General features: G+C 59.3%; 1 protein-coding gene across 4 annotated transcripts in view; it reads left to right on the top strand.

The window, feature by feature from the left end:
• Positions 1–16,607, top strand: part of GAS6 (growth arrest specific 6) — a 48,862-nt gene extending 32,255 nt beyond the window's left edge. For 2 of the 4 annotated variants that reach the window (XM_024231025.3, XM_054529316.2), the window contains 9 exons: positions 886–1,008; positions 1,845–1,966; positions 3,669–3,787; positions 3,933–4,122; positions 8,908–9,072; positions 10,472–10,640; positions 13,575–13,750; positions 14,946–15,174; positions 16,138–16,607. In XM_024231025.3, the coding sequence (XP_024086793.2) occupies positions 886–1,008; positions 1,845–1,966; positions 3,669–3,787; positions 3,933–4,122; positions 8,908–9,072; positions 10,472–10,640; positions 13,575–13,750; positions 14,946–15,174; positions 16,138–16,292 (1,448 nt within the window). In that variant the 3' untranslated portion in view covers positions 16,293–16,607. The remainder of the gene's footprint in view (positions 1–885; positions 1,009–1,844; positions 1,967–3,668; positions 3,788–3,932; positions 4,123–8,907; positions 9,073–10,471; positions 10,641–13,574; positions 13,751–14,945; positions 15,175–16,137) is intronic. The other 2 variants (XM_063715069.1, XM_054529317.2) reach the window with 1 other exon arrangement.
• Positions 16,608–16,981: the final 374 nt, after the last annotated feature.

Below are 16,981 nucleotides of genomic sequence, written 5' to 3'. Positions count from 1 at the left end.
CCCCACCTCCTCCCCCCGCCCCTCCCTCACCTTCTCCTCTTCCTCCCTGCTTCTCCTCCTCCTCCTCCCCCTCCTCCCTCCTCCCCCTCCCTCCTCCTCCTTCCCTTCTCCCCTTCTCCCCCTCCCCCTTCTCCTCCCCCTTCTCTCCGTCCTCTCCCTACCCCCTCCTCCTCCCCCTCCTCCCCTCCCCCTCCCCCTTATCTCTCTCCCTCCCCCTCCCCCTCCTCCCCATCCTCTTCCTCTTCCTCCTTCCCCTCCCCCTCCTCTTCCTCCTTCCCCTCCCCCTCCTCTTCCTCCTTCCCCTCCCCCTCCTCTTCCTCCTCCCCCTCCTACTCCCTTTCCTCCTCCCCCCCCTTTCTCTGTGCCCCTGTCTTTGCTCTCCTCTGGTGACTAAAGGGCTCTTCATTTCAGGGTTGCCTCTCGTACCCTGGGGTGCTTGGCCATAAACAGCGTCTGTCCCACATTAGATGCTCAAGTCTTAGGATTGTGGTTTAACCCGGTAGTGGAAATTGATTGAAACCAGTAAATGCTTCTCTTTGGGGATGGGGTTTTAGTTTCAAATGCCCCCAGGGGGTTACTTTTTACTGCCCCGTGTCCTGTAACACCGTCATTTAAATGGAACAGCACAACGTGCACCACCGCCCCCCACCCCTCGACCAAGCAGGGCCCTTCCCAGCTCTCCATCTGCTGGGCTGAAATCAGCCTTCCCAGCTGGGCCTTGATCAGAAGCGTGCCCCAACACCCCGGGAGCTGCCTGGTCAGGGGAGGAGGGCACGGAAATGGGGCCAGGGCGCGCCGGCCCCGCAGAGCCTGGCCATGACGTCCAGGTGGTGCCCTGGTCGGCCCCTGCGGCCGCCTGCTGCAGTTGGCCGGTTTTGCTTGCAGACATCGACGAGTGTGCAGACTCGGAGGCCTGCGGGGAGGCGCGCTGCAAGAACCTGCCGGGCTCCTACTCCTGCCTCTGTGAGGAGGGCTTTGCGTACAGCTCCCGGGAGAAGGCTTGCCGAGGTACCACGCCACGCAGTCACCCTCGGTTTCTCTGACGCCCAGGTCTAGACACGGTGCCAGTCACCGCCTGAGCCAGGGCAGTTGCTAACAACCGGGTGCTTCTGGTGAAAGAAAGTCTCTTTCTCCCCATTTCTATCAGCCTGGTAATGGCCTGTTCTGCCACCGTGCCCTCACACGCGTGAGCACACACAGGCACCCATGCCCGTTGTGCACACGAACGAACCGCACACATGCATATACATCGCATGTGCACACGTGTGTACCCTTCTCCACCTGCATAGATGGGGCCTCTCCCCAAAGGGACGGGGAGCAGCAAGCCTCCCTCTACTGTTCTCTCTTTCCAGCCGCCATGGGGGGGCCCTGTTGGCTGTAGAGCCTCCAAGAGGGGCCGTGCCCCAGTGATGGGAACAGTGGGGCTGAGTAGGCAGACAGAGAGGGTGGGGAAGCCCAGGCTGCCTGCACTGACCTCCATCTCCCACCACAGCTGTCTCCTCTGTGCTCCCGGGGACACCTCACTGCACGGCCCAGGCTCTGTGCTTCCCAGACCTGCCTTCCACACCAGCCCGGCAGCGGGGGTGGGTCTGGCTCGTTGGGAGCGCTCTCCTGGGACACCTGCAACACTTTTATTCTCTCAAGAAAGAACCCGGGCAGGAGCAGGCCGAGGGGGCGACCTAGCTTTCCAGTGGGAGGACGCGACCCCCAGGCCGCCCCCGTTAGAATCTGCATGTAATTCCTTGAGTGCACCTTGTGTGTGGTTTGAGCAATCGCGGTGTGATCCCGCGGCAGTACAGCGTAGAGGCCTCCCCTGCTCACTGCTGCTTCCCTCTGGCTGGCAGATGTGGATGAGTGTCTGCAGGGCCGCTGTGAGCAGGTCTGCGTGAACTCCCCAGGGAGCTACACCTGCCACTGTGACGGGCGTGGGGGCCTCAAGCTGTCCCAGGACATGGACACCTGTGAGGTAGGCAGCCCCTGGCCCCGCAGGCCCTTCACGGTGGTTCTGGGGGCCCTCGCCGGTGGGGGCTTTCGGGAGAAACGCTTCCGTGAAGACCTGGCCTTTGCTAAGGTGTTGGGGATCTCCAGGGCCATGTGGAGGTTTGGGATGAGAAACGCTTCTGTTCCCTGGAAGATGTTTGGTTGTATTTATAAAGTCTCTATGGCAACTCCCAACTCACAGTGGATCAGCCTGGTGTGGACCCCAGTGTGACACTCACAGGGGATCAGCCTGGTGTGGACCCCAGTGTGACACTCACAGGGGATCAGCCTGGTGTGGACCCCAGTGTGACACTCACAGGGGATCAGCCTGGTGTGGACCCCAGTGTGACACAGGGGATCAGCCTGGTGTGGACCCCAGTGTGACACTCACAGGGGCACGGTCCCCACTCTACTGCGTGCCAGGGAGCCAGCATGACCGACCTGTCACACCGGGGCCTGTCACACCGACCTGTCACACCGGGGCCTGTCACACCGACCTGTCACACCGATCTGTCACACCGGTGCCTGTCACGCCGACCTGTCACACCGGTGTCTGTCACACCAACCTGTCACACCAGTCCCTGTCACACTGACCTGTCACACTGGTGCCTTTCACACCAGTGCCTGTCACACCGACCTGTCACACCAGGGCCTGTCACACTGACCTGTCACACCAGTGCCTGTCACACCGGTGCCTGTCACACCGACCTGTCACACCGATCTGTCACACCGGTGCCTGTCACACCAACCTGTCACACCGGTCCCTGTCACACTGACCTGTCACACTGGTGCCTTTCACACCAGTGCCTGTCACACCGACCTGTCACACCAGTGCCTGTCCCACCGGTGGGGATGCAGTACCCACATGTGGACGTTTCCGGGCAGGGCGGCTCTCGTCTTTCCTGTTCACCTTGGGCCTGTGCCTGTGGGGTTGATGAGAGTGAGCATTTATTTAAAAAGCAAAACCACGGGTGAAACAGTCACCAGGACAGCTTCTCGGAGTCACAGACCTGGATGCAGCCGCGGGGCTCTTGGGTCTGGGCTGCAACGTTCAGGGCTCCCAGCCAGCCCTCGCCTTGAGGTTCTTTGCCTTGCTGCCTCATGTACTCATGCAGAGGATGTCGGACCCCTGCCAGGCATCCAACTCACCCTGGCTGCCCACGGTGGGCAGAGCAGGCCTGGCTCAGCCCCAGCCCCTCCATCTTCCAGGGGTGTCAGCTCACACCAGATTTGGTTCTGTCCCCCTTCGGGCAGCATGGAGAAACTGCAGCCCAGAGCAGGGAACTTTCCAGGACAGCCATCTTCGAGGCATCCATATTTATTTCATAATAGTGTATACTTTTTAATGATTCTCTGTAATTTTTGTATGCTTGAAATATTTCATAATTTAAAAGCGTATGCTTGAAATGTTTCATAATTTAAAAATAAAGGGTCAAGGGAAATGAGCAGGGAAGGAGGTGACGGGGACCCCCGAGAAGCCCTGTGGGAAGCGGCTGCTGCAAGCCCGCCCTTCACCTGGGAGCCCTGGTGGTGGGGCAGGTGCGACAGCCTCTGGGGTCTCAGCAGCTAGAGGTGCGGTGGCCACTCCCGAGGCATGGGCGGGACAGTGGACCCGCTGCACACCGGGGCTCAGGGGGGCAGGAGTGAAGGCCACATCCCTGACCGGTGTGGCCCCCTGTCCGTGGCAGGACATCTTGCCGTGCGTGCCCTTCAGCGTGGCCAAGAGTGTGAAGTCCTTGTACCTGGGCCGGATGTTCAGTGGGACCCCCGTGATCCGACTGCGCTTCAAGAGGCTGCAGCCCACCAGGTGAGGAGGTGTCCACAGAAGGCAACACAACTTAGAATGGCCGAGACGCTGGCTTCACGGGGCCCGGGCCGGGGCTCGGCCGGCAGGGAGGGGCCGGGCATCTGCTTGTGCCCAGTGCTGACTCATTTCTCCTGTGGGTGCCCAGGCTCGTAGCTGAGTTTGACTTCCGGACCTTTGACCCCGAGGGCATCCTCCTGTTCGCTGGAGGCCACCAGGACAGCACCTGGATCGTGCTGGCCCTGCGAGCCGGGCGGCTGGAGCTGCAGCTGCGCTACAACGGTGTCGGCCGCGTCACCAGCAGCGGCCCGGTCATCAACCATGGCATGTGGCAGACAGTGAGTGTGCGGCAGCCGCCCCTTCCGGGCCTCACGGGGTTCTCCCTGAGCCAGACCCGGCTGTCGCTTGTGCGACCGTTAGGAGATGAGCTCTGGGGCTGCACCTGCTGCATGCAGGCAGGACAGTGACCCCTGCCCCATTTAGTTCATGCTCTGGGGGACGGACCCCTGCCCTGTTTAGTTCATGGTCCAGGGGACAGACCCCTGCCCTGTTTAGTTCATGCTCTGGGGGACAGACCCCTGCCCTGTTTAGTTCATGCTCTGGGGGACAGACGCCTGCCCTGTTCAGTTCATGCTCTGGGGGACGGGGACCCCTGCCCTGTTCAGTTCATGCTCTGGGGGACGGGGACCCCTGCCCTGTTTAGTTCATGCTCTGGGGGACAGACCCCTGCCCTGTTTAGTTCATGCTCTGGGGGATAGACCCCTGCCCTGTTTAGTTCATGCTCTGGGGGACAGACTCCTGCCCTGTTTAGTTCATGCTCTGGGGGACGGGGACCCCTGCCCTGTTTAGTTCATGCTCCGGGGGACGGGGACCCCTGCCCTGTTTAGTTCAAGCTCTGGGGGATGGGGACCCCTGCCCTGTTTAGTTCATGCTCTGGGGGACAGACCCCTGCCCTGTTTAGTTCATGCTCTGGGGGACAGACCCCTGCCCTGCTTAGTTCATGCTCCGGGGGACGGGGACCCCTGCCCTGTTTAGTTCATGCTCTGGGGGACAGACCCCTGCCCTGTTTAGTTCATGCTCTGGGGGACAGACCCCTGCCCTGTTTAGTTCATGCTCCGGGGGACAGACCCCTGCCCTGTTTAGTTCATGCTCCGGGGGACGGGGACCCCTGCCCTGTTTAGTTCATGCTCTGGGGGACAGACCCCTGCCCTGTTTAGTTCATGCTCTGGGGGACAGACCCCTGCCCTGTTTATTTCATGCTCTGGGGGACAGACCCCTGCCCTGTTTAGTTCATGCTCCGGGGGACAGACCCCTGCCCTGTTTAGTTCATGCTCCGGGGGACGGGGACCCCTGCCCTGTTTAGTTCATGCTCTGGGGGACAGACCCCTGCCCTGTTTAGTTCATGCTCTGGGGGACAGACCCCTGCCCTGTTTAGTTCATGCTCTGGGGGACAGACGCCTGCCCTGTTCAGTTCATGCTCTGGGGGACGGGGACCCCTGCCCTGTTCAGTTCATGCTCTGGGGGACGGGGACCCCTGCCCTGTTTAGTTCATGCTCTGGGGGACAGACCCCTGCCCTGTTTAGTTCATGCTCTGGGGGATAGACCCCTGCCCTGTTTAGTTCATGCTCTGGGGGACAGACTCCTGCCCTGTTTAGTTCATGCTCTGGGGGACGGGGACCCCTGCCCTGTTTAGTTCATGCTCCGGGGGACGGGGACCCCTGCCCTGTTTAGTTCAAGCTCTGGGGGATGGGGACCCCTGCCCTGTTTAGTTCATGCTCTGGGGGACAGACCCCTGCCCTGTTTAGTTCATGCTCCGGGGGACAGACCCCTGCCCTGTTTAGTTCATGCTCCGGGGGACGGGGACCCCTGCCCTGTTTAGTTCATGCTCTGGGGGACAGACCCCTGCCCTGTTTAGTTCATGCTCTGGGGGACAGACCCCTGCCCTGTTTATTTCATGCTCTGGGGGACAGACCCCTGCCCTGTTTAGTTCATGCTCTGGGGGACGGGGACCCCTGCCCTGTTTAGTTCATGCTCTGGGGGACGGGGACCCCTGCCCTGTTTAGTTCATGCTCCGGGGCTCGCTGTGGTGCTCTAGGCCTCTCTGCTATTTCATCACGTATCAGCCTGGCTCCCTCAGAAAGGGGCCTTGAGTGCAACCTGTGAGTTTGGTCTCCCTGAGTTCAGGTCGCTCTTGGCTCAGGTGAGAACCCATGGTTCTCAGCCCCAGGGGACCCTGGGCTGTGTCTGGAGGCCGTGCTGTTTATCCCGAGTGGGGTGGGGAACAGAGACCCCGGCTGCTTGACGCTACACGCAGGGTGCCCCACCAGGGGAGGAAGCCGCCACTGAACCTGCACCACAGCCCAGAGCTCCTGCCGTACGTGTCTCCCTGGCCGTGGCCAGGCCAGGCGCCGCCCGCCCACCTTTCCCTGTAGGACGGCGTGGACGCTGCTGTCCCTGAGCTCTGGCTCCCAGGGCCCGCTGGTCAGTGCAGCCATGCATGCCAAGGGTCCAGGTGACCTCACAGGAGCTGCCCCTTGCCAGAGACGTCCTGACCACCCGGACCCCAGCCCCATGGGCAACCTGAGGGGTCCTGGTCGGACCTGCACTTGGGCAGCTGTGGGCAGCGGTAAAACGCGTCCACCCCACGTCCCCATCCGTGGAGCAAGAGGGCCTGTAACCAAACAGGCTTCTGCCCACAGTGCTGGGCCTCCCTCACCACACTGGGCTTTCAGAAGGAAACGTTGGGAAGAAAGGTAGAAAGCACGTCTTGCCCTTCAGAAGTGAAGATGAAGTGGAAAAATTCACCCTGATCCCTGCAGATGAAACATTGTAGACTTGTATTTCCATTCTGCAAAGCAATGCCTCGCTCCATTTTTCCCAACCTCTTAAAGGAACAGCATCTCCAAGAGCAGGAGGCTGTTCTCAGCAAAGCTACAGAAAGCAAATGGAGCAGAAGCAGTTTCAGAGGTGGAGCCATGGGGATGAGGGGCCCGGGGCAGGTGGCCCAAGGCGAGGTTGCCTGGGGGGAGCAGTGTTGCAGGGGATGGAGACACAGGGATGAGGGGCCCGGGGCAGGTGGCCTGAGGCGAGGTCACCTGGGGGGAGCGGTGTTGCAGTGTAGTCCTGCCCGGTGACTCACAGCGGCTGCAGCACCCCACCAAGACGGGCCCTTCCCCAGCAGGGGTACCTCGTGAGGACCCCTCCCCAATTCCACCCTCTCTAGCTGCTCCCCAAACCCAGCTGACCCAAATTTGTACCATGTTTTTGTGATTCAGTTCAAACCCAAATACCTGAAAGGTGTTTTCACACAGGAAGAAGGATATTCTTCTGAAGCTTAGGAATATAGTGTATCTAGTGTTAGACTTTACAGGTTTTCTACGAGGAAAGTTTTTAGTGACCACATTGATGCATCGAGGGCCCTCCTGGCCCAGATGATGAGCATGGACTCTCTGAGGTTGGGTCCCTCTTGGCCCAGGTGAGGATCACGTGGTCTCCCTGAGGTTGGAACCCTCTTGGCCTCAGTGAGGATCAGGTGGCCTCCCTGAGATTGGGACCCTCTTGGCCCAGGTGAGGATCACGTGGCCTCCCTGAGACTGGGACCCTCTTGGCCCAGGTGAGGATCAGGTGGTCTCCCTGAGGTTGGGTCCCCCTTGGCCCAGGTGAGGATCACGTGGTCTCCCTGAGATTGGGACCCTCTTGGCCCAGGTGAGGATCACGTGGTCTCCCTGAGATTGGGACCCTCTTGGCTCAGGTGAGGATCAGGTGGTCTCCCTGAGATTGGGACCCTCTTGGCTCAGGTGAGGATCAGGTGGTCTCCCTGAGATTGGGACCCTCTTGGCTCAGGTGAGGATCAGGTGGTCTCCCTGAGGTTGGGACCCTCTTGGCTCAGGTGAGGATCAGGTGGTCTCCCTGAGATTGGGACCTTCTTGGCTCAGGTGAGGATCAGGTGGTCTCCCTGAGGTCAGGTCCCTCTTGGCTCAGGTGAGGATCAGGTGGTCTCCCTGAGGTTGGGACCCTCTTGGCCCAGGTGAGGATCAGGTGGTCTCCTTGAGGTCAGGTCCCTCTTGGCTCAGGTGAGGATCAGGTGGTCTCCCTGAGGTTGGGACCCTCTTGGCCCAGGTGAGGATCAGGTGGTCTCCCTGAGGTTGGGACCCCCTTGGCTCAGGTGAGGATCAGGTGGTCTCCCTGAGGTTGGGACCCTCTTGGCCCAGGTGAGGATCACGTGGTCTCCCTGAGGTTGGGACCCTCTTGGCCCAGGTGAGGATCAGGTGGTCTCCCTGAGGTCGGGTCCCTCTTGGCTCCAGTGAGGATCAGGTGGTCTCCCTGAGGTCAGGTCCCTCTTGGCTCAGGTGAGGATCAGGTGGTCTCCCTGAGGTCGGGACCCTCTTGGCCCAGGGGAGGATCACGTGGTCTCCCTGAGGTCAGGTCCCTCTTGGCCCAGGTGAGGATCAGGTGGTCTCCCTGAGGTTGGGACCCTCTTGGCCCAGGTGAGGATCAGGTGGTCTCCCTGAGGTTGGGACCCTCTTGGCCCAGGTGAGGATCAGGTGGTCTCCCTGAGGTTGGGACCCTCTTGGCCCAGGTGAGGATCAGGTTGTCTCCCTGAGATTGGGACCCTCTTGGCTCAGGTGAGGATCAGGTGGCCTCCCTGAGATTGGGACCCTCTTGGCTCCAGTGAAGATCAGGTGGTCTCCTTGAGGTCAGGTCCCTCTTGGCTCAGGAGAGGATCAGGTGGTCTCCTTGAGGTCGGGTCCCTCTTGGCTCAGGAGAGGATCAGGTGGTCTCCTTGAGGTTGGGTCCCTCTTGGCCCAGGTGAGGATCAGGTGGTCTCCCTGAGGTTGGGACCCTCTTGGCCCAGGTGAGGATCAGGTGGTCTCCCTGAGGTTGGGACCCTCTTGGCCCAGGAGAGGATCAGGTGGTCTCCTTGAGGTTGGGACCCTCTTGGCTCAGGAGAGGATCAGGTGGTCTCCCTGAGGTCAGGTCCCTCTTGGCTCAGGAGAGGATCAGGTGGTCTCCTTGAGGTTGGGACCCTCTTGGCTCAGGAGAGGATGAGTGTGGTTTTTCTGCCGTTGGGAGCCCCTTCAGAACGTGCACTTCCATCTTCTCATGGTGCTGCCTCTCTTCAGATCTCTGTTGAGGAGCTGGCGCGGAATCTGGTCATCAAGGTTAACAGGGACGCTGTCATGAAAATCGCGGTGGCCGGGGACTTGTTCCAACCGGAGCGAGGACTGTATCATCTGAACCTCACCGTGGGAGGTATTCCCTTCCATGAGAAGGACCTCGTGCAGCCTGTGAGTACCGTACCTGTCCCTGTGTAGACGCGCCGTGTGCTGGGGTCCCGGAAACGGTGTCAGGAAGGCTCAGTCATGCCCTGCCCTGTGTTTACCATTAACCAGGGGTGGGGAGGACCTAGAGGAAGGAAAGGTTTCCTAGAGTTTGACAAAGTCACAGTACAGCTATGTCATTAATTTTACCATCTCTTTTTATGAGACCCATCTAAGTTTTCATCTGAATTGATAATAAAGTTCTCTATTTTTCAATGGAGATAAGACACAATGAAATTATTATTATTTTTTCTTGAGACGGAGTCTCACTCTGTCGCCCAGGCTGGAGTGCAGTGGCGCGATCTCGGCTCACTGCAACCTCCACCTCCCAGGTTCACACCATTCTCCTGCCTCAGCCTCCCGAGTAGCTGGGACTACAGGCGCCCGCCACCACGCCCGGCTAATTTTTTGTATTTTTAGTAGAGACGGGGTTTCACCGTGTTAGCCAGGATGGTCTCGATCTCCTGACCTCGTGATCTGTCCACCTTGGCCTCCCAAAGTGCTGGGATTACAGGTGTGAGCCACCGCGCCCGGCCGAAATTATTCTTTAACAGAACAGTAAACTTTTTTGGACAATTTCCAAGAACATTTTGGGTTTTGTAACTCTGCCGTGAATCTCATAAGGAGAAAACAGCCGTGGTGGGCGGTCAGCGTGGGCCATTTCTCCAGGTCCCGCCTTCTCTCCCCTTCAGCACAGCACACGCCCGTGCCTCCGACCTGTGTCTCCAGCCCCCACGCGCTGACGTCTAAGCCTTCATCCTGGGTATTTTCACTTCCACACCAGATAGGAGAAAGGCACGCATGTCTTAGCGTCTGTGGGTGCTGAGTGTCGGCAGTGCCTGTGCAGAAGCCACCCCTTCGGTGTTGTGAGGGGCACCTGCTTCCCAGGCCCACAGACTGCCTGGTGCCGGGACCTTCAGTGTTGTGAGGGGTACCTGCTTCCCAGGCCCACAGACTGCCTGGTGCTGGGACTTTGCCTGGCTTGACCCTCCTCGTTTCACGGATAAGGGGGTTGCCCTGATTTGCCTACAGCCATATTGAATATTGAATAATTCACATGAGTGCTGGATGGTTAAACAATCCATACTGTTTGACCTCAGACCCACATGGCCTTTTCAGTCCTTTCCTAGCTTTAAAATTAACCTTTATTTCTTGAGCATACACCAGTGGAAATAGGTATTCTGCAGTGAGTCATTCTGTAAAGTGAAGAAACCTGCTGTGAAATGACCACCACCGACGGGACTGGTCCATTTCTGCCATAGATCTGCACATGCCGGGGCTGCGAAGGTGCCCACCCACTGGCTGGGGCGTCCAGCACGGGGCTTCTCGCTCCCAGGAAGCCACGGAGATTTCTCTGCCTTTCCAGATAAACCCTCGTCTGGATGGCTGCATGAGGAGCTGGAACTGGCTGAACGGAGAAGACACCACCATCCAGGAAACGGTGAAAGTGAACACGAGGATGCAGTGCTTCTCGGTGACAGAGAGAGGCTCTTTCTACCCTGGGAGCGGCTTCGCCTTCTACAGCCTGGACTACAGTAAGTCTTGGCTCTTACTGTCGGGGTGGCTGTGGCTGCACCTTCAGACAGGCATACGCTGAAAGCAAGCAGACGGCCTCAGATGGCAGTGTCAGGACAAGCTGAGGCTCCTCCGGTTCCGGGGCAGGGCGGGGTGGGCGGAGGTGCGGGCAGAGGCCCACCTCTCAGGATGGCCATGCAGGTCACTCAGTTCAGAGTCAGCCAGTGAAGAAGAAATGAGAGATGTGCCGAGAAGGTGCCTGTGAGGCCAGTGCCAGGAGGCCAGGGAGAGAAGGTGCCTGCCAGGCCCGCGCTGGGAGGCTGGGGAGGCTGGGAGCCTTACAGGGTCCTTTGCAGAAAGTCCTGAGACAGCACAGCCTTAGGACTTAGCCAGGGGCACAGGGAAGCTCTCAGTAACGTGGTGGACACTGTGGTCACCGATGACCCAGTGAGACATCTACAATGGGAGGTGTCTAAAAACAGCAGTGAAGCTGCCTGGGGGACAGTGAACCTAGGCCTGAAAAAGGGAGGACAGGGTGGATGTAAGCTGCTGGCCCAGTCCTGTGACGCCACGCTGCCACCCTTCCCAGTGCAGGCTCGGGGAGCTGCTGTGAGGATAGTGTTACTGCTCGGCCCCACCCTGCCTCACATCCCCACCCCATGTGGGCCCCACTGGGGCACCGCAGCCCTGCCCTGTTCCTGAACACCGAGCCGTTTATGGTGAAGCCCTCACACACACACAGGGCAGGCAGCGCCCCCTCCGTCAGATCTCAGGGCTGCTGGCCCTCAATCACCCAGCAGGAACCCCAGGTTCAAGGGGGTCCACGCGGAGCAAAGGGGAGGGTCCTGCCCCGTCCTGAGCCAGATCCAGTGTCACCATCTCCCCCTGGGTGTCAAAAGCGTGACCGTGTCAGGAAAGACAGCTGAGAAAAGCGCCGTCTGCCACTGGCTGGACTGACTGTGCACACGCTTCTCCCTCAGTCTTGATTTTTGCACTTATAAATCTAGATCATCATCATAATGTTTGACACGAAATCATGTCATATGAAATGCTTAAATCCTTTTTCCACTTAATATCATACACATTTCTTAGGGGTAACCTTACGCAGGCATCACAGGAGCCGTTTCCAGTGACTGCTGGCCGCGTCTGCTGGCCCGTTTTGGTCTATCCGGACAGAAGCAGTTAGAGCTCCATGCATTTCCAGTGAATCTCAAACTATACCAGTAACGTCTCTTATAAGACAGAAGAGACTTGCTGGGAATGGTAGCACTGGCCTGGCTCACTCTGCAGTGACTCTGCTGGGCTCAGGCTCACAGATCTCCAGGTCTGTGCAGCCTCCATGCAAGGGGCCACGTGGAGCCGGGAAACCTTCCCGGGGAGAGCAGAGGCCGGTACCCTCGTGAAGCCCCTGATGGCCAACCTGTGCCCAGCCTCCTGTCGGGAGCTTCCTTTTTTTTTTTTTTTTTTTTTTGAGACGGAGTTTCGTCCTTGTTGCCCACGCTGGAGTGCAATGGCACGATCTCGGCTTCACCTCCCAGGTTCACACCACAACCTCCGCCTCCCGGGTTCAAGCGATTCTCCTGCCCAGCCCGAGTAGCTGGGATTACAGGCATGCACCACCACACCCGGCTAATTTTGCATTTTTAGTAGAGATGGGGTTTCTCCATGTTGGTCAGGCTGGTCTCAAACTCCCGACCTTAGGTGATTCACCCACCTCGGCCTCCCAAAGTGCTAGGATTACAGGCGTGAGCCACTGCGCCCGGCTGGGAGCTTCCATTTTAAAGGACACCGTCATCTCTCCCTTCACAGGTTATGGGAAGACTGGCAAACAGGAGAATTTTTGTTGTTACTTTTTGTTTCTGTTGCAATATTTTTGTTACTTTTTCTGATTTTGTGTGCTTCAGTGCCATAAATGGTTGTTGAGAACTGACGTGGCGGGTACCAGCTAGGGGACAGGCAGGACAGGCGATGTGGGTTTGAGGCGCACACAGCCCCGTGGGAAAGAGACAGGGAAACCAACACAATTCACTCTGACCCCAACCTCGGCCCACAGTGCGAGGCACCCGATCACAAATCTGTACACACAGTGATTTGGGGTCCTTTTTCCTAAAACAGCTTCTTTATCAGGACTTTGGAATTCTGGGTGAGATAGAAACACTGAAAACAGGGTGGAAGTTTTTTCTTCTGGCTTTAGTCCACGGAGGGCTCGGTGTGGAGAGGATGTGCCGTGGTGTTCTCCCTGGGAGAACCAGAATTCAGCCCTTTCTACTAACATATGTTTTGGGGCACTTTTGTATGAGCTGTGGATGTCACGTGATTTCATTCAGATGCATCACATATGACACACGTGAGGTTCATGCATACATGCAGCGCATGAGTGGAAAATCCCCACTGAGGCAGGAGCAGAGCAAAGACTGACAGTTCAGACCCCAGACTGCGCGTGCTCCTGACAGCTCAGACCCCAGACCGCCGTGCTTATGACAGCTCCCGTCCGCATGCTGTCGTAAACTCTCAGCCCACACTGGGCCCTGTGCTGCTACCTGGAAGCTGCAGGTGAGACTCGAGGCACGAGGCCACACGCGCTCTGAGGAAGGAGCTGCCAGGCACTCCTGAAACAAGAGGACATCGGAGGGAGGCAGGGACAGGCCTGCGTCCCATGGTGCACAGCCCATGGCCCCTCAGACAGGTCTGTGTGGCCTGGTGGTCACCTACAGGGCATTTGGAAATGGGGTACTGGTGTGGCCAGGGAGAAGCAGCCTGGGGGTCCCCGGTGCCTCTGGGCTCCGGGCCAAGATCTGAACCAGTCTGTTGAGTTTTCCATCACGTCCCAGATCCGGGGCTGTCTGTGCGGCTTCCCGCTGCGGCTGGGACTGCATCTCTCGTGGCCCTGCTCCGACTTCACTGTAGCCTCTCCACCGTGCATAGCACCCTATAATGCACCGCTTTCATTGCAGTGCAGACCCCTCTGGACATCGGGACTGAATCAACCTGGGAAATAGAAGTTGTGGCTCACATCCGCCCAGCCGCAGACACGGGTGTGCTCTTCGCGCTCTGGGTCCCCGACCTCCGTGCCGTGCCTCTCTCTGTGGCCCTGGTAGACTATCACTCGACGAAGAAGCTCAAGAAGCAGGTAGGGCCTCCGCCACCCAGGGTGTCCTGACCGGCTCGACCCACAGGCACGTGGGCCGCAGTCCCTGGCAGGGGACGAAGGGGGCCTGCGGTGGGATCCCCAGGGACCCCCAAAGCCTCTGAGCAGAGGTCTGATGAGCCAAGCCCGGTGTGGGCCGCCCTTAGGGCTGTGGCAGTTGTTTGGACACCAGATCACCGCCACACGGCTGACTGAGGGGGCCGGCGCCTGCGAGCCACACTCGGCCCACAGTGTGGGAGCTTTTCCCCTGTTCGGTTGGGCAGATGGTGGCTCACAGCAATCTGAATTAGTCTTTCATGTTTAAGTCAGATGATTTCAGCAACAAACTCAGTTTTCCAATTTCCCTGGAAAAGATGGATCTGTGACCTCGGCCGGTGCCCCCAACAGCATCTTTCCCTGGGGGACACTGGGTGGAGTTGAGTGCAGCTGCCCCTTGGACAAGGTCCGCCCACCCCCGGTCCTCACAATAACTCAGCTGTCCTGGGCTGGGGGAGTCATGCTGTTTTCCCCACAGAACAATCAAGAGGTGACAGAGACAGGTTTTATTCTCTCATTCCTGTGCTAAGGAGGGAGACATGGGTCAAACCAGAGAGGCTCACGTTCTCCAAGTCTGCCCACCCCAGGGCCACAGAGCCCTCCCGCTTGCTTGGATACGACAGTGACAGGCTTGGTTCATGCAAATACTCGTTACCAGGGCCAGACCGAATCTCAGCATCTGGAATAAACAGCTGCTATTATGTAGCAATAGCTGACCCCTGGGCTGCTGGGCTGCGGTGCCAGCATGAGTGCCCACCGGCCTGGGAGGCTGCCACCGCAGGGCTGGGTCCTGGGTCCCCATCAGGGCCACCCCAGTTCCTGGTCAAGTGCGGCCTCGGTCCTGTGTGTGCCTGGTGCCTGGGGCTGGGGTTGACCCTCTCACACCCAACCTGGGGGCCACACTTGTTCCCCCACAGCCTCCCAGGCTGGCCCCTGGCTTTACATGCAGAGAAGCTGAGCCCCAGGTGGGGTGGGGACGTCATCCACAGTCAGCGAGCATCCAGACCCAGGGCTGCAGGGAACCCTGGACAGAGACAGGCGTGCGGCGTAGGGGTGGCCGGCAGCTGTGAGGACCAGCTTGGACCTAACAGCTCATGTAGGGGCGGCCAGCAGGCCCTGACCACACCTCGGTCTCCGGCAGCTGGTGGTCCTGGCCGTGGAGCACGTGGCCTTGGCCCTAATGGAAATCAAGGTCTGCGACGGCCAAGAGCACGTGGTCACCGTCTCGCTGAGGGACGGTGAGGCCACCCTGGAGGTGGACGGCACCAGGGGCCAGAGCGAGGTGAGCGCCGCGCAGCTGCAGGAGAGGCTGGCCGTGCTCGAGAGGCACCTGCGGAGCCCCGTGCTCACCTTTGCTGGCGGCCTGCCAGGTAGGTGCTCCCTGCTCCGCTCACCCCGGGTGAAGGGCTCCAGGGAGGCTCAGCTTGGTCACCCCAGATCTAACCTGGACAGGCTGGCGTTTCTGGTAGTGAATGCGGAAGAGGACTTGTGTTTTAAGAGGCAGGAGAAGTCCAGGTGGGTCGTTAGTGGCCATTATGGTGCCTCGGTGCTGGTCAGGTCATTGGCTGAGGCTGAGAAACATGTACGGGGGCCGGCATTGGCCTGAGTCAGGCCCGGCGAACCTGCATCTTCAGGGAGCATTCGTCCACACCCATCAGACCAGCCCCAGGGGAGAGGGCTGGGCAGACCTCGGGCCAGGCTGCAGTTGGGACCCGCAGCTGTCACCACAGCTTTTAGCAGCGAACAGAGTGACCGCCAGCCCCTCCCATGTCCAGCAGGGCGTCCCGCCGTGTCCCACGGGCTACACAGCACAGAGGCTGGGACTGGGGACGTCCTTGCCGTGAGCCGGGAGGGTCAGTGGAAAGGCACGTGGGAGCTGGCAAGTCCTTGGCTGCCCGCAGGTTTTCACTTGCAGCAAACGGCAGGATTTCTGTCTTGGCTGCCAGACACAGACTCCACTTAGTTTTAATAAACAGAGCTTTGAAGAAGATGAGAGCGAGCCAGGAGGCCTGCAGCCTGAATGACTCACTGGGCACAGAAGAAGATCACGTTTAACCAACGGGACTGTCTGTGCTCCCAGCGGGGAAGGGAGGGCCGGCGTCTGCAGAGCCCAGGCTGGCAGATGCCTCCTGCTTGTCTGCCGGGTCTGCAGCCGAACGAATGGGGACGGAGAAGTTAGAGAAGAAAGGGAAATCCTGCCCTTTCAGAGGGAACCCAGGGCTGGCCACAAGCGCTGCCAGGGGTGGGGGGCTGGGCAGGGGCCGGCCACGCGGCAATCCCTGGGACCCGGGCTGGGCCTGCTAAGATGTGTTTGTTCTCTCCCCGCGGCCCAGATGTGCCAGTGACTTCAGCGCCAGTCACCGCATTCTACCGGGGCTGCATGACACTGGAGGTCAACCGGAGGCTGCTGGACCTGGACGAGGCGGCATACAAGCACAGCGACATCACGGCCCACTCCTGCCCCCCCGTGGAGCCCACCACAGCCTAGGCCCCTGCGGGACGCGGCAGGCCCCTCAGCCTCTGTCCAAAACAGCCAGGAGGAGCCTAGGGGCTCCTCACCACGTGCGGCCATGCTGAGAGCTGGGCTTTCCTCTGTGACCGTCCTGGCCTGTAACATATCTGTAAATAGTGAGATGGACGTGGGGCCTCTGACGCCGCGCACTCAGCCGCGGGCCTGGGCACGGGGAGGCCGGCGCAGGGCAGAGCGGGCTCGAAGAAAATAATTCTCTATTATTTTTATTACCAAATGCTTCTTTCTGACTCTAAAATATGGAAAATAAAATATTTACAGAAAGCTTTGTAACACCGTGTTGGCCGTCATCTGCTCCCCGCGGGGTTCTCCACACATAGCAGCATTTGGGATGAGCGGGGCTGCCAGGGCTCCAGGCCGCATGCTCAGCCACTCCAAATATCCCTCTTTCCTGCTCCTGGCCTGGTTGGGTGGCCACGGTCTGCTCTCCGGGAGCCTCTGACTCTGGTAGTGGCGGCAGGGGCTGGAGCCTCAGTTTACTTGTTCTGTAAATGGGGAGAAAGCCCTGCTCAGCCCCCACCACGGGCAGCCAGTCATTGCTGAGTGAGGAGGGCACGGTGAGGGCTTGGCACACAAATGTAGGCTGCTCAGGCAGCGGCCTCTGAGCCAGCCTGGGAGGGACCCCGAGCTAGGACCGAGGGTGGGAA

This window comes from Pongo abelii, chromosome 14 (genome assembly GCF_028885655.2).
Source record: "Pongo abelii isolate AG06213 chromosome 14, NHGRI_mPonAbe1-v2.0_pri, whole genome shotgun sequence".
Classification (NCBI taxonomy): Eukaryota; Metazoa; Chordata; class Mammalia; order Primates; family Hominidae; genus Pongo; species Pongo abelii.
This window is presented reverse-complemented; position numbering and strand designations above follow the sequence as displayed.